This window comes from Syngnathoides biaculeatus, chromosome 15 (genome assembly GCF_019802595.1).
Source record: "Syngnathoides biaculeatus isolate LvHL_M chromosome 15, ASM1980259v1, whole genome shotgun sequence".
NCBI classification, from domain to species: domain Eukaryota; kingdom Metazoa; phylum Chordata; class Actinopteri; order Syngnathiformes; family Syngnathidae; genus Syngnathoides; species Syngnathoides biaculeatus.
Window position 1 is genome coordinate 13,616,871 of NC_084654.1, and position 24,087 is coordinate 13,640,957.

Below are 24,087 nucleotides of genomic sequence, written 5' to 3' on the forward strand. Positions count from 1 at the left end.
CATTAGCAAACAGCGCTCACCTGGGCAGCAGCTGCAGGGCAGGTACAATAAAGCCCACCTCCTTGTAACATTCCTCCAGCGTCACATCCAGCAAAAACCTGATCCTGCCCTGCTGTGCACCAGTAGCACAGAAGTCACCTCTACAGGGTGCACAGCCCTCAACGTTTTCTCATAGTGGTTATAAATTCCAAACGTGTACAGTGAACCCCCGCAATATCATAATTCACCATTGAGCAATTGTTTGCATGGACTTTTACTGTGTACAGTCTACATTTAGTGACGCACACCTGCACTGTCATATGCCGTTGTCCTGCAACATAATGGACAGCACTGAGGTCTACAGTCTAATTAAGAAGGTGGCCCTTCAGTGGAATAGAGAACCATATTTTGCTATTTTACTGTTCATTGATCCACCAGAGGACAGAGAATGTATATCTGTGAGTTTTATTGTACACTCTGATTGTACTGTATGTACTGGTGTTCCCTGTATGTTTCAAGTTGCAGCTATTTGGAGGTTTGTAATTACCATAACATCTATGGTAATCATTATAATAACCCTTCTAATTTATGCTGGCCCGTTTTGTGTGCTTTGGACTATGTTAACATGAAGTTAGCTAACTTAATATTAACTCAAATGACATGGTTTTGTTAAAGCTTTTGGTATTCATATCGACAGTGTAGAATTCTCTCATTGTATGCATCCATTTTATAGTAAACTTCAACTAGGAATGAAAAATTTAAAAAAAAAACTTGAACCAAGCACACTTTGCTCATTGGAGAACTGTAAGCGAGATGGTGAGAACAAGGGCTAATATTTTTAAAAATGTCTGTTAATAGTTTGATGTGTGTTTAAAATTTGTGGAAGGGGTGAAACTTTTATTCTATGTTATATGATTTTTCTAACACAGCAGTAGTCTCGGATTAAAATTGAGCAGGCGAAGCTGAAAATATTGAAAACTGAGCAATCGACTCCTGACTGTAGCTCCCCATTGAGAAATCCCAGGGGCCTTAGCGGTATTAAACACACCGCAATCAGCAGGTGTTAATGGAACGGGAATATGGGAGCAGAAAAAGCCGCTATTCCTACAGTTGTGGTCCTGCTGCCGAACTTCACCTGGTTTCATTTGCACGGCGTTGTGTCAATATCCTAATCATATGCACTGTCACAAGGCAATCAGTGCTTACCGTGCTGGTCATCTGAACACAAGGCTCAAAATTCATTAGCCCCACCCCCAACCTGTTCACACACACACACGTGCACACACACACTGATATGGACGACAACCAGTTAGTGTTAGACCCCTGACTGTCTCCATGCAACTGTAGAGTCAGTCTAATTGGTCATTGCTGACCTTGTGTCTTGTTGGCTTTTAAGCCTCTTTGCAAAATTATTAGGGAGGAGACAGGGCTCGAATGTGAGATTTTATTCCCAGAAAATAATCTGATTCAGCCAACAAAGACTTGAAAAGAAAAATAGAACATAAATTACTGATTAGTGCAAGAAACTGTGATTGCTGTGCTTGAGTTATCAGGTAAACAATACATTAATTCAAGACGAAGGTGTTTAATCATGAAGCGTTTTGACAACGAGAAAGCCCACAATATTAACTGTTTCTCACTACAATACAAAAGCAGGAGTAGCCTGACTGACGCTAATTGCATTCCAATTAAAAATTCATCTGCAAGTGAAATGTTCTAGGCGAATGTCAAACAAGTGTCCAAGGAAACAACAACTGTTTGGTTATTCAGCTCCATCATCCTGGCACTGAGGATTTGGACACAAATCCCACTAATTGTATCTTTCCAGGACAAAAAGGAATACTAATCAGATGTGGGTTTTTCAATCAAGCCTCAAACCTAAAAGACACTAATTTTTTTGCATTGTATTTTTTTTCCTCGTCGCTGTAAAACCACAGAGAGGAGTTACATTTTAATCAGCATTTACAATGTTCCAAAGACAAAGAGGAGATAATGATTACAATAATATTTTGGTAGCTAGAAACAGCTGCAGAGAGTCAGGAAGCTTCAAATCAGATACAATGCATCTCCAGCACCCTTTTTTGTATGTGTGGAATGTTGTTCATAGCATCGTAACACTTCTCCGGGCCAAGTTAAACAGCAGATTCCTGCCAAGCAAATTATCTTTGGGATCAAATGAAAGGTGGGACCTTTTACTGTACTTCCATCTGCACCTCCTCTAACCCACCAGGACCCGCTACAGCGGAAAAAACAGATTCACACCCCCCCACCCCCCACCCCACCCTTTGGTTAGTCCAAATTGTCTGGCCGGTACTTGCCCTTGATTACAATCTCTTTTGGTGCAGTCCAAAGAAAACACGACAACTTATCAATCAGTGTCAGGAATCAACCCCATGTCACACCTCCCTGTTGTTCAAGCTTTTGCTCTTGGAACAAAAATGGAGATGCACAGGAAATTGGTGGACTTGGAATTCTCCTGCATATTAAAAGCCCATCACAATCCCTTCTGATTCCTACTAGAGAAAAAGCTGAGCCCCCTCAGTTATGTCCCACGGGCTTCTTGTCACACTCCCGTCACTGGTTTTCTCTCCCTCGTGTGGTGCAGACCTTCAATAGTCCCCATGCATCATTCTCAGCAGGCTACCTACTTGCCAACATTCATTATGAGTACAGCACCCCTCAGAGAGTAGAGGCAGGGTTGTATGCACTGCCCAACTGCCAGGGAATTTATCAGTGACAACATAGCACACTTCCATCCACTCTCCTGGAAGCTGGGAGTACTCACCGGGATAGTTGTAACAAAAGAACATGGTCTTATTCTGGGATGCAGAGCCACTAAACAGGCTCACTGAGCGGCCAAAAAGCTCCAGTAACAATAGCAAGCTGGAAAGTCTTTGGAAAATTTCAAAGTGCGATGACAATAAATAAATAAATATAACTAAACATTAAATAAATACTCCAGGACAATACACAGCTTAACCAAAGCCCCCTTCATGAGTTTCTCCATCCTGGTATTAAATTATGTAATTCTATTCTGCATTCACAGGTAATGGTGCCTGTGAACTAAAGTTTCATTTCAGTTTATGATGGAGCGTGGCCCACGGCATGCTGTCAAACAGGCACCTGTACAACATCAACTGTGGAAGCGGGAACCACACATGAAACAACATGTATGTGTGAATCTCCTGTTTTTCATGAGTGTGTGGCCTACAATCACATGCGTTCATTAAAACACTTGATCAGTCAGTCAAGATTTTGGATTTCAGCAGCCTGGACGAGATGCTTACCTGATGAAGAATGAGGCTGCTGCAGATGACGAGTGTGCGACGGAGCTGGATGAACCAGTGGTGGGGATAGGGATGCCCGTTTGCATGGGCCCTCGGACGCGACAGGGTGCCAAGGTGCGATTCTTGGTACTGCTGTTGCAGGTGGTTATGGTGTTGAGCGACATCTCGGAGCTTGTGACATCTTTTCCGGCATCCGCCGTCAAGCTCTGGGCCTGTTGGCACATAGATAGTGAGCAAAGACTACAATCTGCATATCTTCCGTTCCATTTACTCCCCCCTTCTGCCGAGCTCTGGTACAGATGGACGGACAGATGCTGCAGCCAGTGTCGCTTAGCTGAAGTCAGCAGCCTTGACTGTTCAGAATGAACAGCATCGATTCTGGCCACCCTATTTAGGTTCTTCTGGCCTGTAGTATACTGTAATTAAGTAATGACCCACATTATATTTTTAATGAAAGCCCATGTAATTCATTACACTAAGCTATCGTATAGCCCTACCTGGTATTGTACTTTATCAGCCATTATTGAATTCTTGACTATTTTAGAGGTGTAAACAAAAGACCACAACATATAAAACATAACATACTAAGTACACAGAGAGCACAGACCCCAAATAATGATTCCACACATTTTCAACATTTTATGTAATGCTGCTTTTCCATTTATTCCTAACTAATAAGCACGGAAAATGGTTCACAGTGAACCCTTCTTTTTCGAATAATACTGTCTTAAAATAAGAATAATTGCAAGCTAAAATGTATGGAAAATACTATACGTATGTGTTGGAGTGTCTGTGTACACCCATGCACCTTTAAAGTAGGACCTGGTGGAGTGGCATGTGACAACGGCAAGTCTGTGTGTGAGCATCTGAGTGAGCTGTGGTTGAAAGCTGTATCATCTCTCTCTCTCTCTCTCTCTCTCTCTCTCTCTCTCTCTCTCTCTCTCTCTCTCTCTCTCTCTCTTCTCTCTCTCTCTCTCTCTCTCTCTCTCTCTCTCTCTCTTTCTCTCTCTCTCTCTCTCCCTCTGTCTTTACACCCAAGTGTGTGTGTTTGTGCGTAAACTGTACAAACTCCAATCTCCTTTCCTGAGGTAGTCGCTATCGATCAACGCAAACTCAAACAATCAGATATTCCAAAAGCTTCTACCCTCTTTTCCCTCTTTCCATTAAATTGTTAAATGTTGAGTGTTTTTATGTCTTTTTTGTTAAAATGGTGCTCAAGCAGTTCCTTATGTGTTTTTGATATCCTTGACAAATAAAGAGGATTCTGCAATCGCTGGGAAAATGTATCAGTGGCTATCCCTCTGCTTTTCCATGTGAAAGGGCATTACAGTAACAAGACTGCAGAAATGCATCCATCCAAAATGAAAATTTTGAAAACATGACATAGCTGAGCAACACTGTAGAGAAACGTCACTATATCATCTCTCAATTTATTTGTTGTAATGCATTCAAATAGAAGTGAGCAAGGCTAGCAAAAGAAATGCTCTGTTATTATGTCCTCTATAGCGTACCTTTTAACGCTAAATGAGAACGACACACATTTGGAGGTCATCAACCATCTGTTTCACGTCATTTCAACTGGAACGGCTTGAAGTTGGATTACCTAAACTCTGAGTGGGGTATTTCAAACTTCCAGCAGTCCAGAATGCAGTATAGGGTTATAATTGACAGCGCAGCGGGTCAACAACACGAGCACATGGAAAAAAGATACCTCTACTCGCAAATGTTAGCTACATTGGAGTTTTTCAATTTTGGATTTCATTGTCTAGGAAATAAACATAGCTCTATCCTCACCATAGCCAGTCATTCACTTTGTCGGACAAATGACCAACAGCAGCTTACAAAAAGTGGATTTCCAGTGAGTTAAGATAATACCATGTGTTTTAAATAAAATAAAAATAAAAAAATCCAGAATGACATTGATCCAGACTGTACAGCAGCAATGACGGAACACTGCAGCCTGGGACATTTGTAAGAATATTTTTCATTCACAGCTCAGACCCACTTGCATTTATCCCCTCAGTGTTTGCCCTCAATTCAAGTTTGGGGAACTAAAATAACATCCCTCACAATCATAGTGTGTGGCCTTTAACTGTTAAACATTTGTTAGTACAAGCTAGCAACTGTTCTATTTTTACTACGAGCCTGACATGTGAATTGTATACGTACCGTATATCAGGATGTGAGGACATATTTACATTGTGATATTTACATGAGAGACTTGGTTGCTCATGTGCAAAGTGTCGCCTCTGTTCGCCTTACAAGTATATACTATATTAAGATTTGGTTTCAGGATTTAATTGAGTTTTCAAAGTGAGTCTTGCAGTATCTGTTCCCTGTGAGCTCCCCATATCACATTCCTTCCTGTGGAGCTTGATTTTGGAGCTGAGGTTTTCATATCTTCTGGCTTTATCGTGGATATGAAGTTGATTATCAAGATGACAAATGTAAACCTAAGACTGCATGAAGTTAAGAAAAAGAAAAAGGAAAATGAGCCAACTGCAGATCTCCAGAGCTATGGAACCAGACCCATTACACTGTGGCAAAAAAAAAAAAAGGCTGCAGCACTTCACATTCAGCCGTGGAGGAAGCTGACCTGTATGGCTCATCAAATCGTTCACAGATTGAGCCTACTAGATATCAGTTATAAAAAATCATCAGGACAAAATTTCACAACCACTCAGTGACAGCTGGTTACAAGTGGAGACCATTGGAGCATTTCCCCTTGAGAATGAGGACTTAACCCCCTCAGCCAAGCTGCTCACTTCATCTTTGGACCCAGAATGGCTCTTGATTCCTTGTGAAAAGTCAAATCTATCCCCCCATCAGGTAATTAGGCTGTGTCAGTCGAGCTTTTCTCGCAGTCAGTAATGAGCTGGTCTTCTACCCTTTAACCCGTGTCTATGTCCTTTGTGTGTGTGTGGTTTGCCAACAGATAGCAAGGACACTGAGCAAGTAGGAAGACCAAGCTGGGGAAATTTGACATGGAAAAGGAAAAGTGTGCAACAAACTGACAAGAAGAATGCAAAAAAGACAAAAGTCAAGTGTGAGGAAAGCAATGGTGTGGCACCAGTCTCCTGTGACCTGAGAGCTCACTGGTTAACAGGTGGTCATTGGCCAAGTAAAAGATCTCCACTTAATCTGTGCGGTCACACTCTGTTGATTTCTGTGGCCAATGGAAAAGAATGGAGGTGAGAGTCGAAAATACAGATGAGAAAAGTCGTGGTCCAATGTGGGAAGTAAAACACGGCTTCTTTGCTCGGCTGACAGAAAATATTTAAACAGAAACCAAAAAAGGTAGTTGTACAATCATTTCTTCACCCATCAAGACTGAAAACTGTCAGTCTTTTTAATCATCATCATCATTATCTGTAGTTTGTGGCTCACTGCCATGCACGTCCATCTGCACTTCGACAGTAGCAGCAGCGAGAACTCTGCTCAGAGCTACAGACAAGTAGCAGTGGCATTAAGCAACCAGTGGGCCAATGACAAAATGACTCACCAGGGGTTATTTTTTTTCTTGCTTGAGTGGAATGCCTTGAATTACAATGGGAATTAAAAATTCTGAACGACCTTAATGATTTTTCATGACTATAGGAGTAACTTGGTGGTCTGTTTTTAGAGAATATCATCCTGCCATCTTGAAAACATAATACTGGGCATCAATTCAAGGTAGCCAATATTTCAGGAGTCTGTCAATTCAAGAGGCGCCCAGATAGTTTCAATTCCAACGACCACAACTATCATTCCATATATAAGGAGCGCCGTTTCCCAACAGGGTATGGCAATAGATCCAAGGAGCACTAAAATAGGCTCAGTGTGGAATTGCTCTGGCCCCCCTGGCTAACACACATACAAGGATTTCTGTGCCCACACAATCCACACAGGGTGTCTGTACTTCTTTGTCTGCACAACACTGCATGTTCTCCTCACCAAAGGGGCCAAGTGAGAATCCTGAATGAAAGCACTTGCCTTCTGGGGCAGTGGACCACGAGAGCTGCTGTGGCTTTTGTCATTCAGAGAGTTCTACTTTTAATGAATGGCAGATACTAGAGCAAAGGACAGCTATATCCTGGTTCTGTTCAGGACCCCTTGCAGACTTTATGTCCCAACACTTATGTATGGGCAACCTAAATCCCCAAATAATTATTAAATACACTACACTATAGACGGAAAACACAATCTTCGCATGACCCTCGATTTTTGTTTACAAATATGACGAGAAGATATTGCCTAAATGTATGTATGTACATTTATGTAATTGGAAAGTTATTATTATGCACCCGTCATTTGTCATTTGTCCACAGGTTCTCAAAACAGTAAGCTTACAATGACTGTTTGATCATCAAGAATAAACTTCACACAAGGAGCCAGTAAAACATTGAGCTGGGTTAGTTTCAATAAAACGTGAATTATTCTCCCCCATGAAGGAAGCACAACATGAGGGGCCCCCGTGACACAGAAAAAGCAAAACTCAAGACCTCGCTGACATCAAAAACAGTGAAGTACTCATCCAACATGACTGGAGAGTTATGGCAATGCTGTGAGTTGGACATTCGAAAAGACCTTGAGGAGGCGGCCGTAAGACTAGGATTGCAATGACCTTTGACTTTTTATGTCTACGTCTATTTATAACCCTATTTTTCCATTGTTTGCTTTGTTTGAATAATTGTTTTTCAGATGTTTATGTCCAAATTATGGCTCCTGACCATGAGTTTGACTAAGTGACTGACAATTGAGAGTTGAGTGTTAGTTCCTTGCTCAATAAATGGTTGTTGTAATTGCAATGGAATGGGAGCTGTCAAACCAATTGCCCAAAAGGGATGAGGTTTCCTGAATCTGACTACAAATAATGAAGAATCGTTCACTCCTCGTTAATGAGAGTCTAGCATTCGTACAGACTATTAAATTGTTCCTTATTCAAAAGTCACTTGTGTTCTCCTAAGAAAAAAAAAATGTTACCTTGGTGTTTTATGCTTCATTTTTTATGTTGAAAATTGCTGTAGTATTCCCTTAACGTCACTTTAGGCTACGCGTGATGAGCTTGTGTCCCAAAATCACAAAGGAACTCTTAAGTGGTCAGACTTACATTAACAGTTTGTGTTTTCTGCCGCTCAGGAATTAAACATTGTTTTACTGCAATGCTACTTTCAGAAAAAAGGTCAAAGTGACATCACTAAATGGAATGCGGTGTATATCAGGAAAGGCACAGAAAGGACATACCAGTTTAGGCTGAGGGAGGACGTTGTTGACCCTGGAGATGCTCCAGACTCCCTCGAGGTACTGCTGTGCTTGGATGGTGACAGAGCTCAGGGATCCTGTGAATTGCCCTCCTGCCACTGTCACCTGGACGCTGGTCTTCGGACCTGATGTGACTGAGGGGTTCTGGGACCAGCACAACCCCCGAGGTTGCCCCCCCGAGGGCAGGACTGAGTGGGAGGCAGCTTGGCCTTTGGAGATTTGGCTCGCATGAATGTTGGAGGATGACACAGCAAATCTTGATGGCTGTGGTATAAAGGAAGAGGCAGGCAGGGCCGGCATGTCGGGGCCGAGGACGGGGACGGGAGCATGGAGAGTCTGCAGCGCCTCCTGCTTCAGCTGGTGGAGAGGTGTGAAGCACACTTGACAGCAGGTGACATCACCTTCCTTGCTCCCAGATGTCCGGAGCTGCTCGAACAGAAAGGCTGCATAGCCCGAGTCCTGTAGGACAAAGAAAACATACATAATAGGGGCGCTGGAATGCTTTGCACAAAATGTCCACCCACAAACATGTTGTTCGTGTTTTCTGCGAGCGTCTTTGACCTGCTCGCGGTTCTGTTCCCATGTTTGTTCAAACTGAGTCGCGGTGTCTGCATGCAAGCAGGGTGTTGATCAGACACATGTTCATTTCATTGTGTATTCTAGGAAGCCAAAAAAAGCCAAAATATTCTGAACCACATGAGATGCCAAAATAAGGGCCTGGTGGATTAGTAGAACATAATGCAGACACTCCTCATTTAAAATCTGTGGTATTTTTTATATTCTGCAATCTTTCTACAGAATTCAGAGGCCGTGTCCAGTGAAGTGTTGTCCTTTCACTTCAGCACCAAGAGCGTTCCCCGGGGTGTTTCTCTCTGCGTGGGAGGAATGCTGAGGAGAAACAACAGCTGAAGTGAACTGGGAATTCAAAGCTATACAATTTACATATGATAAGTGTCTCTGCGTGAAAACAGATGACAAGCCAGCAAATGTGAAAATAAGCACCTTCTGAAGCTGGCGGCAGACCAAGCTGTCAGACACCTATTCAAATTCTATGAAAGATGAGAACAGACATTTTCATACAAACAAACACGCATACAATAGGCACACAGACACCCTCACAGTTTGTCTCTTAAGAGGCATAAAGGGGCATCGGGTTCTGGCCCAGTGGAGTCGTGGCCTAAGACAGAAGACCGCAGCCCGAACATAAATGTTTATGAGGCCTTTGCGCTGTGGATGCTCAGAGGTGATCAAGAGGAGTGAGGAGGAAACAATAATCCAGTGCCCTAATGCAATGCTACTTAATACATCATACCCAGTAGACACCTAATACATCGGACCCAAATGGCACTACAGTATAAAGACCAGCACAGGTAGTGGGCTCTCCTTTCAATTAAAAAAAAACAAAAAACTAAAACTCGTCTTGACAAAAAACATTTCTTAAGACCAATTATGCACAATTTTCCCTGATATATGAGCACAAACTCTTTATTAAGATTATTAATTGAGGCAATCCAGCATAAGGAGAGTAACTAACTGAATGGTTCGCTGGCATTATGTTGTTGGTTGATGATTTACTGTGCTGCCTACCTGTTTTATACTTGAGCAGGTGGGTGTAGATTCCAAGCACAACTACGAAACAGGTCTTATGGTCTTACAAAGGCCCATAAATCCTGGCTGCAGCTGACAAACTGGGCCTGTGGCCAGCTCAGTGACAGATTTTATACGATACAGAATCAAGTGAAATATAATATCTCAAAAGGGGTTGGATCAGAGTAAGATCTTTGCTTTATAAATACATGCGATGAGATGTCACTTTCTGTAATGTATCTCCCCACCCCCAAAAAAAAAAAAAACTTGGCTCCATGGGGCTTCAGTGAAAATTCTGGATAAAAGCGAAAGAAAACAGCACAGCCTCTCCTTTAACAACTGTACATTGCTTCCCAGGGAAGAAATTGAAGCCATGTCAGAACCAGTTAAATCTGTCTATCTATCTACTCTCACCTTCCACCCTTCGGCAAAACCCTTACCCATCTCAGGCCACTGGTAGATGGAAGAAATCAATTCCCCTGCTGCTCTCCATGCATTGTTAAGTGTTGATTTAAGAGAGCTAATAAAAAGACACACAAAGCTGCACCCATCTGCTATTCAGTGAGGTTTTGGGAGGTTAGAGAGCAGGCTTCTCCTGTAAAACTGTCTGTAAGCTTTATGCTTAGCCGAGTGAACAGAGGGTCAGGGCCGCAAGGATGTGAGGATGATGGCACTGATGATGGCGAATGATGTGAGAATGATAAAAGTGAAGGACACACTATCTATATGCATGACACTTAGAGTCAGGCAGGTCCACAATCTTTGCATATGAGACTATAAATATAAGGAATATGTGGGAGAGCCCCAACGGCAAGGCTGTTTTGTAAACTATCCATGTGATGTATTATTGACAGGTGCACGTGAGTGTGAAGAACATCACGTCTTTGGAGAAGAACATAGTTAAGGCACCAACACAATCAAAGCATTCCTGTTGGTGAGGAGGCGTGGTGCTAAAATTGGGGATCTGACCATTGTTGTGTAAAAGTGGGAGAAGGTTTCGGTTTTCCAGCCAGGGTCACTTGTTGTGGGTGTGGCTTGGAGGAAAGTTAGATGAAGAGTGGAGAGAGGAGGTAGACCAGGGTCGCGTGTGCTTATGTTGGTTTACTGCCTATCGGCACTACTTTTTATTAAACTATGGGGACAAATGTAATCAGATGCACTGACCTTTATATGGAAAGAAGGTTTGTTGAACACTGTGACGGAGAGGCAAACGTAGTGAGGTGAAATAAGTCCTTCCGGACCTACGTCTATCACTATCTTTAATGAAAACCAGGCAGAACATCTACAGTAACTGGATGTGTCTGTGCAGTGATGATGGAGTTTCACTCGATAGAATTTTACACACTGCATACCCACAGGCTGATTGAAACAAACTCAGGCTTTTCAAAAACATTGAACGGTACTGTAAATAGAAATAAATTTTCTGTGCCACCTTATCCTCACAAGGCTCACAGCGTGCTGGAGCCTACCTCAGCTATCTTCCAGCGAGATGCAGGGTACACCCTGAACTGGTCGCTACCCAATTGCAGGGCGTATTTAAACAAAGAACCATTCGTGCAGACAATCATGCCTACGGGCAATTTAGAGTTCTCAATTAACCTACCATGCATGTTTTTGAGATGTGAGAGGAAACCAGAGTGGCCAGAAAAAAAACACATAGGTACAGTAAAGTATAGGTGTTAACCAGTCGTTCACAGTACCGTCTAGATAGATATTGACTTTTAATAAAATCCCATCATTTACTCCACTTAGTCAATGCATCATTTATCGAAGCAAAAAAAAAAATAAAAATGAAAACGTCTATGACTTTTAAATGTGTTATTTAATGTTGGTCTGACATGGAGTTGACTTAAATCACATGAAGGTTCCAACAATTTCAAATGCATGAGTTTCCCTCATGCTTCATTGAGGTGAAAAAAAACATTGCAGTTGAGGCCATTTCCCCCCATTGCCCACAGTGACAGAAAGAGAAATGAAGAAAAATAGTCCCAACCTAAATCCGAAATAACAAAACAAAACAAAAAAAAGGAACTAAAATAGCACACCCCGGAGATATTTGTGCAGTTTTGGACTGCTTTGATTTATTTTGTGAGCCCACAGCACCATAGCAAGAATTAGTACATGTCTTCTAGCAGTAACACCTCTCTGATTCATCAATACACTAGATTGGAACACAGACCAGTTTAACTACCAAAAGATGACTTGAACTTAGTAAATATTAATTGCGTTGTATTTAATGTTTCTTTGAAATAATTTGTCTTATGACCATGTCTGTCCTTATCAAACATCATATTCACACCAACAGCAATGCATTTCTTTGCAGTTGTACATTCTATAGTATGACTGATCTTATAATGAAAATCAAGACCACGCAGAGCTCTCATTTCTTTGTTTTAGTCTTCTCCAGTGTCCTAAAATAACAGGATTTAAGTCATCTTTGTTTACTTGCATCAAGACTCTGTTGACCCTCACCACACACCAAGTCCAAAAGACTCAAAAGGAACTGACCGCCAATAAACCTGTTGAGGCCCTGTCCAGGAGGACAAGAGATTCCATCTGATCGGGGTTCCCACAGGTAGCTGGGTTCCCCCTTGACAGCCAAGTGGGAGAAGGATGACCACAGCTGCTGGCCTTGCCCCAGGTGGGCCCAAAGCATTAGGGCAGATTACATCCCCAGGATAAAAGAAACACATCAAGCGGTGTAATCCCAGTCTACGCCCAACTCTTTGCCCTTCCTCACCTCTGCTCCCCCCCACCCCAACCCTTTCTGACCTGCTCTCCAAAACCTATGACTCTGCTCAGACCCCCTCAAGGAAAGCGGTGAGCTGAAAGAGCTGCGAGCTATGACTCTGATCAGATACCAGGTGAAGATTTTAGTGGCACAGCAATTCTGTGGGATACACATCATTAAGTTTAACCACTGCCTGCTCAGAGGCACGCAACACAATGACTCAGGATGTCACACTAGCGTGCTACTCTGCAAACTGTGGGAACGCCTTCAGTGCAAAACAAAGCTGGACAGCTCTGCAAATCACATCAAACAGATGTTGGCGCCTCACACAGGACTTGATAGCTTTACAGAAATCACACCATCGTTTCATTATTACCATGCAATTGTCTCCTTTTCATTTTTCATTTAAATCTAATCTTTTGCAATTATGAATATAATGTGATCAGTGTGAATATGCTTTAAATCAGTATTAACAATGGAAAATCACATCTAGCATGAGCCTACTGCTTGTATAATATCTCAATTCTCATAGTCTTGAACTGTAACTTGTGCTTCTGTAGAATCTCGTCATGTTATTCTCTTAGATCAAGAAAAAATATGCTAAATTGGGTAGAAATTAAGAGGTGAAATTGTAAGCGCTCACTTCGTTAAGCCTTTACAAAGGTCTTTTTGCTCTGTTGCTGTCCTCTGAATATGTAATGCATAACAGTGAGATTCTATCAAATATTGACGAGACACCACTTCAACAGCAAACATTCAGCTCACATATACAGCACATAACTTTTGTCACATTATTTCAGTTTAAACATTCATGACAGATATGGTTGCAGAATCTATTTAGTGTGTGACTGGATGCTAACCTGCAAGAGAACTAAGTGTGGGTGATAACCGCATACAGCACCAAATTCAAACGACACAAGAAATTAAACATTGCATTACTCCAAGCGCCTAATAAAAACAGTTTGCCGCTTACAGCATGAACAGCACATTACAGTCAGCGAACTCTTCGATGATGGAACAGGAGATCACGTTGTTTGAAGAGCGGGAGGTGTCTGCGTGAGTGTTCCCTTAAATGAGCAGCCCAATATGAAAGCTTTAGGCATCTGTTCCCTGACGAGGAGCTCACGGAGACAGATGTCAGACTGTCTGCCCTGTGTGATTTAGGCCTCTCCTCCCTTTGCCCATCAAGTAACTGCTGACTAGAAATGCAAATAGACCTTACCCTTTTTGACACTTGCAACACACGATACAACCACCTGTCCACAATATCACAGCAACACATTCTTTATTAGCCACAATCATGTACTTTTTCTTAAATATCTAGAGTAATGTAGATTTTTTTTCCGTTGGTTAAACAATGGAGTTGGACTGCGATGATCAACGACTTCGCGTTCATGCGGTCAGCACATCCATCTTCATGGGGGTACTTGTAGCTGCCCTTACTGTAAAACTGTCTTTAAATAAAAAAGAAAATTGATGGGACAAAGCTTTAGTACATGTGAGTAGGTTGTCCACTCGTGTGGCTGTCTTTCCACACCGCGCCCATCCATCACTCCAGCCTTTCACCACTTGGCCAGTTAATTACGCTTTCCTGTTCACTCACGCTCATAAAGAAAACAAGCCCCTTCCACACTGTTTGGACAGACTTCCATTCTCCCTAACTCCCCCTCGTCTGACCTCTCTCGCTGGCCTCGACAGGGCTGAGGCAGCACTTACTGTCTCTTTCATCAACTATAAAAGGGGTACTGGGAGGGCTCGCCACTTAAATGACATCTGCTTATTCGTGCATCTCACTGATGGCTTGCAAAAAAAAAAAATGCCCCGACATCAACTGACTGTTTCTATTGGTTAAAAAAAGTGCAGCAATTGTATTTCTTGCTCCACCGTCTTCACACACTGCATCATGTTTGCATTACTTTCTGCAAAGAACACGCTCTTTTAATTGGAACGACTGCTTTATGGGCTCTGTGATGTCTCTTGCGGTATTCCCCCCGCCCTTATCAAGGCGAACAGTGAAAATAAATGAAAGATTCAACAGGCAAGTTGGTGCCAGGTGTTGCCATAAAATGCAGGTGAAAGCAAGGACGGACAGTGAAAAGGAAAGCCAGCAGAGGGGTGCAATACCTCATTACATAGTCTCATAATGCACATATGATGAAGAGCAAGGAATAATATTTGGCTTTTTGCAACAACCAGTAAACATAAACTACAGTATATGTTCCATGCATTTGGAACGTCCTCTGAGGCAGTTACCAAAGTAAACCAGGATTCTGTCTTCTAAAGCATCCACTAGAGCTTGTTGAAAGGCCTATTTGGATTGAAGAGCCCACTTTAAAACACTCACCACAAAGTATAGAAACCAGAATCAAGAGTTTGTTCCAAACCGGTGCTTGAAACTTCCCTCCAGTGATGACAGCCACCTGCCTCTCCTCTGTCTCAACTGTCACACCAGAGAGAGAGGGATGGAGTTTGTTTTGGATGGGGGCTGTCCTCACTTGGAGATGGAGCACTCCCACTTTTCTACAGCTTATTTAGAGAGAAAACAAACTGCAACTAATGCAATAAATCTCCTCTGAAAGCTCCCTCGGCCAAATAACATGAAACTGATGTAAGACTAACCCACACCTAAAGAAAATGTGCATGTGATTAATCATTTCAGAATAATGCAAAGCGCCTCACTCATGTTCAAAAGAAATGTACTGTATCTAAAGTTGAAATCAGATTTTTTTCATCCACTGTTTCATGCATTATTTAAAACACTCTTTTCTAACATGAAATCAGACTAAACCTTTCCTGTTGAGCTTAACCAAATTGTTTATATTTTCTAAATGCCTTTCTATTCAGTAATATTACTACAATTTTAAACAATTTCAGAAAGCACAGAAGATGATGTTATGTCTTTGGGGGCTTCTCATATGTTTATTAAGAAACATTGGAGTTCATTACAAACACACCTGTGGATGTATTTGAAGGCACACCTGGAAGATACTGCGTCTTTGTGTAACTTCACAGAAGTAAAGTCGAGAGAAATCAGCAAAGAAAGGAAGAGAATTGAAGACTTGCACATGTTTGGTTGATCAATGGGTGCAATTTCCCGATACCTGAAGGTGCCATTTTCATCTGTCCGAATAATTATATGGGAAAGTATAGCTTTCAAACTGCTCAGAATTGGAGTCAGAATACAAATCGGAGTCATCTTTATTTGACAAGAATGTCAAAACCACATAAGGAATTTCTCTCTAGTAGTGGGAGCTGCTCTAGTATCACAATAGACAGTCAATTGACAGGGAATACATTTGAGTCTTAAAGAGATTTTTAAAAAAGAAAAAAGTCACTTTTTTTTTTCCTTGAAAATTGTGCAAAAAATGTAGTCCTGTAACAATTAGAACATTTTGAACTTACTAATAGAACAAAAGTCTGGTGCAATGACCACTGAACAAAGGGAGCAGAGAGTTCAAGAAATTAATGTTGTTGAAGTGACTATTAGTGCGAGAACCTGGGACAATGTCGATTGTCCAAATGTTACAGATCCTAACCAGGTACATGAGTGCCCAGTATTGGTCAACAACAGATATGCAAATAGTGCAGCGTCGCGAGACTACAACAGCGAGTCCACGATGCTGAACTGAAGAAGTATGCCAACCAAAGAACAGAAGCAAAAGACTTTGTGAAGATACTTGCTGAAACTGGTAGTCTCCAGTGAAACAAGTGGTGCACCAATTTAATTGGTAGAACGCTATTCTGCCAAGAAGAAACCATTATGTCAAAAGAAGCAGAACAAAAGATTATAGTTTGCACATATATACATAAGGGCAAAAACCTTGATTTCTGGATATATAGACCAAACTCAAATTGTTGGGTCATAAGGAATATAGTTCCATGGAGGAAAAAGGGAAAAGCCTCCAAGCCTAAGAACACTATCCCAACTTTGAAAGTACGTAGGTGGCAGCCTCATGTTTTTGGGTTGAAGGGACTGGTGAATGTCACAAAATGAAATGAAAGAACATTTTATGGAAAGCATACTACAAAACTGGTTCCAAAGTGGCCGTTTTGGAGTGGCCAACACAAAGCCCCGATATCAATCCTACAGAAAATAAATGGGTTGACCTGAAGAGGCATGGTCAAGCAAGGGTCCTACAGACATTGCTCAGTTACACCAGTTTTGTCAGGAGGAATGTGCCGAAGCTTGTGGAAGAATATCCTAAACGTTTGAAAAGGCAAAGCTTAAAGTGTAATATCTGCAAATATATATAGATAGATAGATAATGTGTGTAAACATCTGTTTTCAACTGTATATAATCATTCTCTACATCTCTTGATGTGTTGATGTCTGTTTGAACATCAACAACATAATTACAATCTGTCAGTTCACATCATCTCAAATATATGGTTTGGGGTTAGTAGCCTACATATTGTTCTCATTTTACATACAGTAATCATTACAACATTGAATCCAATGCAGACATCAAAGAGACACTGCATAGCCTCACAGTTGCAGTCATGACAACAGAGTTGTACAATCATGATGACAAAGCGAAATATTGAGTATCCTACAGTAAATCTGGTAATGCACAATGTTGTAATTATGCTATGCTGGCAAGCAGCCATGTAGAAACGTGTTCACGTTCTGTACACTTAAGCTCCCCATTTTCCATTTTCAGAATAGATTGACCCACTGTGAGGGGAAGATATATATAATGAGCAAGTAATCATTATCATTACAATTGGTTTTTTTTCTTTCTTTAATTAATTGGCAAACTGCACACAGATGTGTTGGCATAGGATGATGTCAAATTGTTTACCAAGCTGATGCCGCTACATTTTCGTCTCAACACCACTTGAAACACAAGCTTGGTTTACCGAACTACTGTATATAATCTGTCTTGAGTTAGCACCAACAGGGGTGTCATAAATGATGCATAAAATACAGTGCGCAATGTAAATAACAGTGTAGCTCACAGAAGAACCATCCAAGCTGAGAAGAATAAAAGAAAAAAGAAAACATGACCCAGACACAAGAAACAGAATGAGCTAGCTTTGAATCTACAATTACCGATAATTCGCTATTTTAATAAATTTGATAGAACATTTGATATTTATCGGTACAAAATAATTTGAGCTAAACAAGAAAATGAGGTTTACTGAAGTCATTTTATGCCAAGGTGAGATGTGCAAGGACATCCCTAACAGTCAAGAATTCACAGAGCGACATGCTTTGTGTTACAAAGCTGTTGCCTGTCCACGTGGACCAGCAGCGGTGGAAAAAGGCAGAATCATTCTGGTGGAACAGTCAAGCACTGCAGGTATAGAGAATATTAATTCAGAATGAAACATGTCCATGTCTGAGATTACCATGTCACGGATTTCTCAGCAAACACAATTTTCACCAATAATAGAAATTTAGGCTTCAGTTCAGGGTGGGGTAATGGAAAACTGTTGTCTATTCAGAAAAAAATACACCCTGGTTAGAATAGAAGAGATAGAAAACAATACATAGAGATAAGCACTAACCATCTTTTATTTTCTTGCTAATTAAGATGTCTAGACACATTCAACTATCATGGTGGAGAATAATGTGCACTAATCCTCATAGCGAATCGGAATTTCCATTCAGCATCCCAGAAAATGCATAGTTTCGCAACCTTTTCCCAAATGCACATTTTGCTACTTTTGTCTTATAAGAACAATGACCTCCTTCCAAAAAGGTTACCAAACTGTTTCTAGGACACCGACATGTCTGAAAACATAGCAACTGATATTCTAAATAAATAAATAAAAACCAGTTTGTCGTTGCTGTCAGCTCTGGCTTTTTTTTTTTTTATCTCGGCAACAAGTAGGGAAATTATTGAAGTAATGTAAAATAGCTTAAATTGCACTAAAAGAAGCAAAGCACTGAAAAGCCCGCAAATAACCCCAAGGGTTTAAGTTTTCCACAGTACACTAACTGCCAGAGAGATTCAGCCTAATTGACATTTTTATGAGTCATATAACAATGTTTTGGTAACCTCACATGACAAAAAAAAAGTGTTGTTCATCTTTACCTATAACCTTTGTTTTGTTCAATTCAAAATCTTCGGACGACAGAGCTATGACATCTTGTGGGATTGACTCAGGGTACATTTTTATGTACACACACACATATCCAAACACATCTTTATGGAAAGCAAGTTTGGGGATGCACAAGCATGCCTCCGTCTGTGCTTGCTGCTTGATTGTCGGAATGGGAGGTTAAAGGGTAACTAATTGTGTGGCTCGTGGAGGTCACCATCGGAGTGGCCTCCTGCCACAGCATTGGAACACAATGTGAAAGTCTGCCAAGAAAAGACAAATGAGCGCTCTCCTCCCTGCTGATGACCCCCAGTCGATGCCATCACACACGTCATCTTTTCGGCTTCTTTGTTTGAGCTGAAGTCGGCGTTTACATGGCCAATAATATTTTTCCTTACTCCCCACATATTGCCTCTTGTTATGGGCACACATGGATCCACAGACATTGTTGGGAAAACACAAACACTCTGGCTGGTTGAACAATAGCATTCTTGTGCAGGCAGCTTGCTCTTTTTTGAGACTTCTTAAAAGAGCTAAAAGTAGCTGTGCCATCCAAATCCTGGAATTCCACAACTCTACGCCGAACAGAGGGAATCGTGACTCAGGGCAAAGTAAGAGATGGTTATCATTTTTTCAACAGTCAATAATTAGCCAACTCCCCTAATGAGCTATTTGTGTGCTGCGCCTGCCCGTGCCTTCTCGTTTAGCTCTACACTTCAGACATTTGGCCTTTTAGCTGCTCTGCCATCAGCAGTTAATACACTGCCTGAGCTGCACTGATAGAGGACATTCAGTCTGGAATGTGGTTGATATTACCTCTTTATATGTTTCATTAACGTGGATGGTGAATTGGTAAAAAGCACATGACAGCTAAAGTCTGACAGAGGACATATTGTGCTACTGTGACTGGAGGTCTAGGAGGAGTACATCAATTTCATGATTATTCAAATCTCAAAAAGGATTTCCCTTCCTAAACAGAGACCCCAATAATGTGAGACTGACAACGAGGTGGGACATCTCCCTCACTTTTTTGCCGGCAGCTGCTGGAGTGCTTTGGGAGATAGAAGCGACTCAGACCGTTGTCAGCAGATGGGGAAAAGGATCTCTTGTGGTGCATTGCGAAAGTGATAAAAATACCACCATGGCTGCGGGTTACGCCCCAAACGTGTCTGTTTTTCCTGACCAGGAGGGTCACTGTCAGGCAGAGCCTGAGCCCAAGCCAACACACATCAAGGGCAGCCCTTTCCTCGCCTCCTTTTTCGTCCCTGACGTTTCCTGTTTTGACAGGAAACAGGCAATGATTGAACAGCCACACAAATAAGCAGTGATCGCCTGCAACCTGCTGCATCTATTTTTTTAAAGGACCTCCAAGTCTGAACAAAGGTAGAAGACCAAAACGACTGAATAATCCTAATTTGGATGACCAGCAAAACCGATCACGTTTTGTCAGAAATTACCTTTTCTTCTTGGAATTTTGAAAAACATTTAAAGAATTTTGGGTCTAACCTCAGATAGTCCACAAAAAAATGAAATTTGTCATCAAAGCATGCTAAACAATTATGAAAACCTCCCACATTGAATGGCTTTGCTGTGCATTGAAAAGAATACATATTTTTTCACCTTTTGATAGAATACAAAGACCAATCATTTTAACATAATTTGAATGCAACGATGGACAGCTGGACATTTTAAGGTGTTTCTCCTTATATCTAATTGGATTTCATCTTGTGATTAGTTGAAACTAAAAACTTCATTAAAACATGCGGTGTCTTGAAGAAAAGTTCAGTTGTCTAAAATTCCAGTGGCTTCATGATGATCTAAATTACTGAAAATCCAAACAAACGTCATCAGTAGGGTGTGGTTTTCAACAAAACGTAATGAGAATGGACTCGGAAGAATACCAACTATTTTATTTTTTTAAACTGAGTTTGACCAAAAACTGGAGCCGGGAAGTTGGAAACAAACAAACAAAGGGGCAAGCCCATTTTGAAGAAAACATAACCTCCCTGGTTTAGGTAATAAAAAACATGGACACCAAGGCACTGTGACACACACGCCAACTCAAAAACACGTACGTGTATATCAAACTATCCTCATGCCAAGCTTCAAGGCTCCGTCTTATGCCAGTCAAACACAGTGACGTACAAAGGAAGGCAATAAAAACAGACCACCAAAGTCACGGACACATGAAAGCTGGTGCAGTCACCACGGGGAACTAAACATGCAGCGATGCCGCTGTCGTGAGCGGAGGAGCAATGTCACTACCCAGCGGCAAGAAGAAGGGGCTCGAGCTTTGAAGGCCAAGAGAGGTGCCAATGTTGACGGTCTTCTGTCCGAAGTCCCTTTTTGGATTTTGGGCCTTTTATCTCGGCAGGAAGCGCACCGTAGTGAGACACAACAACGATGGAGGAACGGGGCTATTTGAGTTGCTTTGTTGATGACGAGAGCGCCGCCAAAGAACAAACCACTTTGATTGCGCCCTCTGATCGCCCCACAAGCTTTGTTTATGAGCTAATTAAGCATTGTGCAGGAACCGCGGGAGCCTCCGGGCTTCAATCCACTATTGTACCACTGTGACTTTCAATGGCTAGAGTAGGGCTTTTACAGCACCTTTCATATCTTAATTACTATCAAGATCTAGCCAGGATTTACTGTCTAAATTGACTCCAGTTGTGTGACAGCCAGATTGTGTGTGAGGAGGTCAAATCCAGTTCAGATGTGGTCTCCGGCATCCATTTCTGGGGGAGTTCAAGTGTGCTCTGCATTCACCTCATCAATGCACTAACAAAGAGATGAAGACATAAATGCCCAGTGTGGGACGATTGGAGCTGTGGGGTCAGCGGATGGCCAGAAGGAGAAGGACAAGGAGGGGGCGAGGTTTCACTAGGCCCATGTGGCAATGACCGTGTGAAAGCAGTGAACACTGTGGAATGCACACTAGGAGGGAGGACAATTTGGAACAAAAATGAGTCTTTGAGCAAATCATACAATTTCATCCCCCCTCGTGAAGTTCAGGCCAAAGCGCCGAGGTTTGTTGTGGGACTTGCCCCTGAAACTGATGCACTGCTTCAAAGACACACCAACATGGAACTTGTAAAACGCTGCGTGCAAATAAAACCACACGTTCAACTTTGTTCACGTAATGTACTTTTACAAGACGTTGGCTGTCTGAATTCGCAGGGAGAATTCTGGAGTTAAGTCTGTCTGAGGTAATGGAGGGAAGAGAGCCGGGCCAATGCCCACCGTGGCTCCAAATAGTGCGAGTAGGGGAGAATTCCTCACATGTGTACGCTAGTCAAGCTGGCCGCGCTTGCCCCGTCTTCATGGAACGTTTGATTCAAGAAAGCATGTTGCAAAGAGCTAATGTAGGTGTTTCGCAGCAAAACATCTCCAATAAACATTGACAAAATAGCCTGAGGTTGGTAGTAGTAGTAGTTGGTGGAATTGTACTCAAGTACGACTACTGCTACTTTGGAATAATTTGACTCAAGCGAAAAGGAAAAAAAAACACTCCTAAAAATTACTACTTTGAGTAAGTTTAAGTACTACTCAAAGTGAAAAATCAACTGAAATACTAACAGTATTGTCTCTGTTATAATTATTATTAAATCAGCGAATTAATGTCAAGTTTAAAACAGGAACGTGGCCAACACACAAAAATGAATCAGATCTTTAGAAACTAATTATGGTAAATTGGCCATCCGAGATGGTCTTACACTACTTGTCTTTTTTGTGTTTGTTTCACTATAAGCTCTACAGGCGAAACATAAAAACAGGAACCAGTCGCCTGTATTAGCTGTTCATTTTGTAGTGTTTAAGGTAAACATAGAGTAGGTTGAATGTGAGGCCAGGTGTGTGTGTTGTGGCTCTTCTGACTCCCATGTCGCACCTACTTGTTTACGCCATTGTTTCTGTCATGCTTCATGTAAAGGAGTCACTTTGAAAACATTCCTTCTTTGTGGGGCTACGGAGACTTTGTCTTCAGTCATGTGATATCCCGGCGACTAACCAAAAACAAACAGATATTGCTGAGGCTGAAGACTTCATTTAAGTTGGATTTTTTTTTTTCTTGGCTGAAATACTCAAGTAAAAGTAAAACAACTACTCTGATGAGTACAATTTATCAAAAAAATCGAGTCATTGTAACAGAGTAAAAGCCCACTTCTGGAAACAGTACGGTGTTTTCATATACGCTGGAAAAATAAATCCTTTGTATGGAATTAGACAGTTTCCCAAATATAAGGTCAAGACAGTTTCTAATGGTTGGAATAAATCTCATTTGTCCTGTCATAAGTTTGCATGGTTATAAATGTTAAGCAATAAGTTTGGGTTGCTTCTTTGGAAATTGCAAATCGTCTCTCTTGAACTCAAGATGAAGGTGATGAATGTTTGTTTGTACGTTTGTTCAGTTAATATTCAGCACACCCACCTCACAGTTCTGAGTTTTGGGGTTCAATCCGGGCTACGGAGGTTTGCATGTTCTCCTAGAGCTTGCATGGATTTTCTCCAGGTATTCCTCCTCCAAGATTTCTTGTATGGTAGGCTCATTGCTGACTAACTTGTCTTATATGTCAATGTGAGTGGTCGTTTCTCTACATGTGCCCCTAAACTCCTGGACGCATTTGACTCTCAAATTTCTTGACGCAAAATTACTATTTGGAGATGTTTTCCATCCTGATTAGTTAATATGGCCTTCCACGGCCATGTCGTGGGGGCAGCGGAAGATGTAGTCTCTCCACTGTGGCTTGGGTTACCCTGCAACACCTCACTAGGGAGACGTCCAGGGACATCTTAACCATATCCCCAAGCTACCTTATCTGACTCATCTCGATGCGGAGGAAAAGCGGCTCTTCTCTGAATCCCTCCTGGATGAAGGAGCTTCTTGCAAAATATCTAAGGGTGAGCCTGGACACCGTGTAGGGGAATTCATTCTGGCCACCGGTATCCATGATGTTGTTCTTTCAGTCACGACCCAGAGTTCGTGATCACAAGTGAGGGTAGAAAAGTAAATCAACCAGAAAGTTGAAAGCTTTCCTTTGCAACTCACCTCCTTCTTCACCATGATCGATCAATACAGTGTCCGCACCACTGCGAATGCTGCACCAATCCACCTGTCAATCTCCTGCTCCATTCTTCCCTTACTCATGAATAGCACCCCAAGATACTTGAGTTTATATACTTGGGTCAGGATCTGTTCTTCAGCCCATAGAGGCC

General features: G+C 41.7%; 1 protein-coding gene across 1 annotated transcript in view; it reads right to left on the bottom strand.

Moving 5' to 3' along the window:
* Positions 1 to 24,087, bottom strand: part of kif26ab (kinesin family member 26Ab) — a 64,513-nt gene that overhangs the window by 27,893 nt on the left and 12,533 nt on the right. The window contains exons 3-4 of the mRNA XM_061844264.1: positions 8,490 to 8,966; positions 3,267 to 3,478 (exon numbers count right to left, since the gene is read on the bottom strand). Coding sequence (XP_061700248.1) covers positions 3,267 to 3,478; positions 8,490 to 8,966 — 689 coding nt within the window. The remainder of the gene's footprint in view (positions 1 to 3,266; positions 3,479 to 8,489; positions 8,967 to 24,087) is intronic.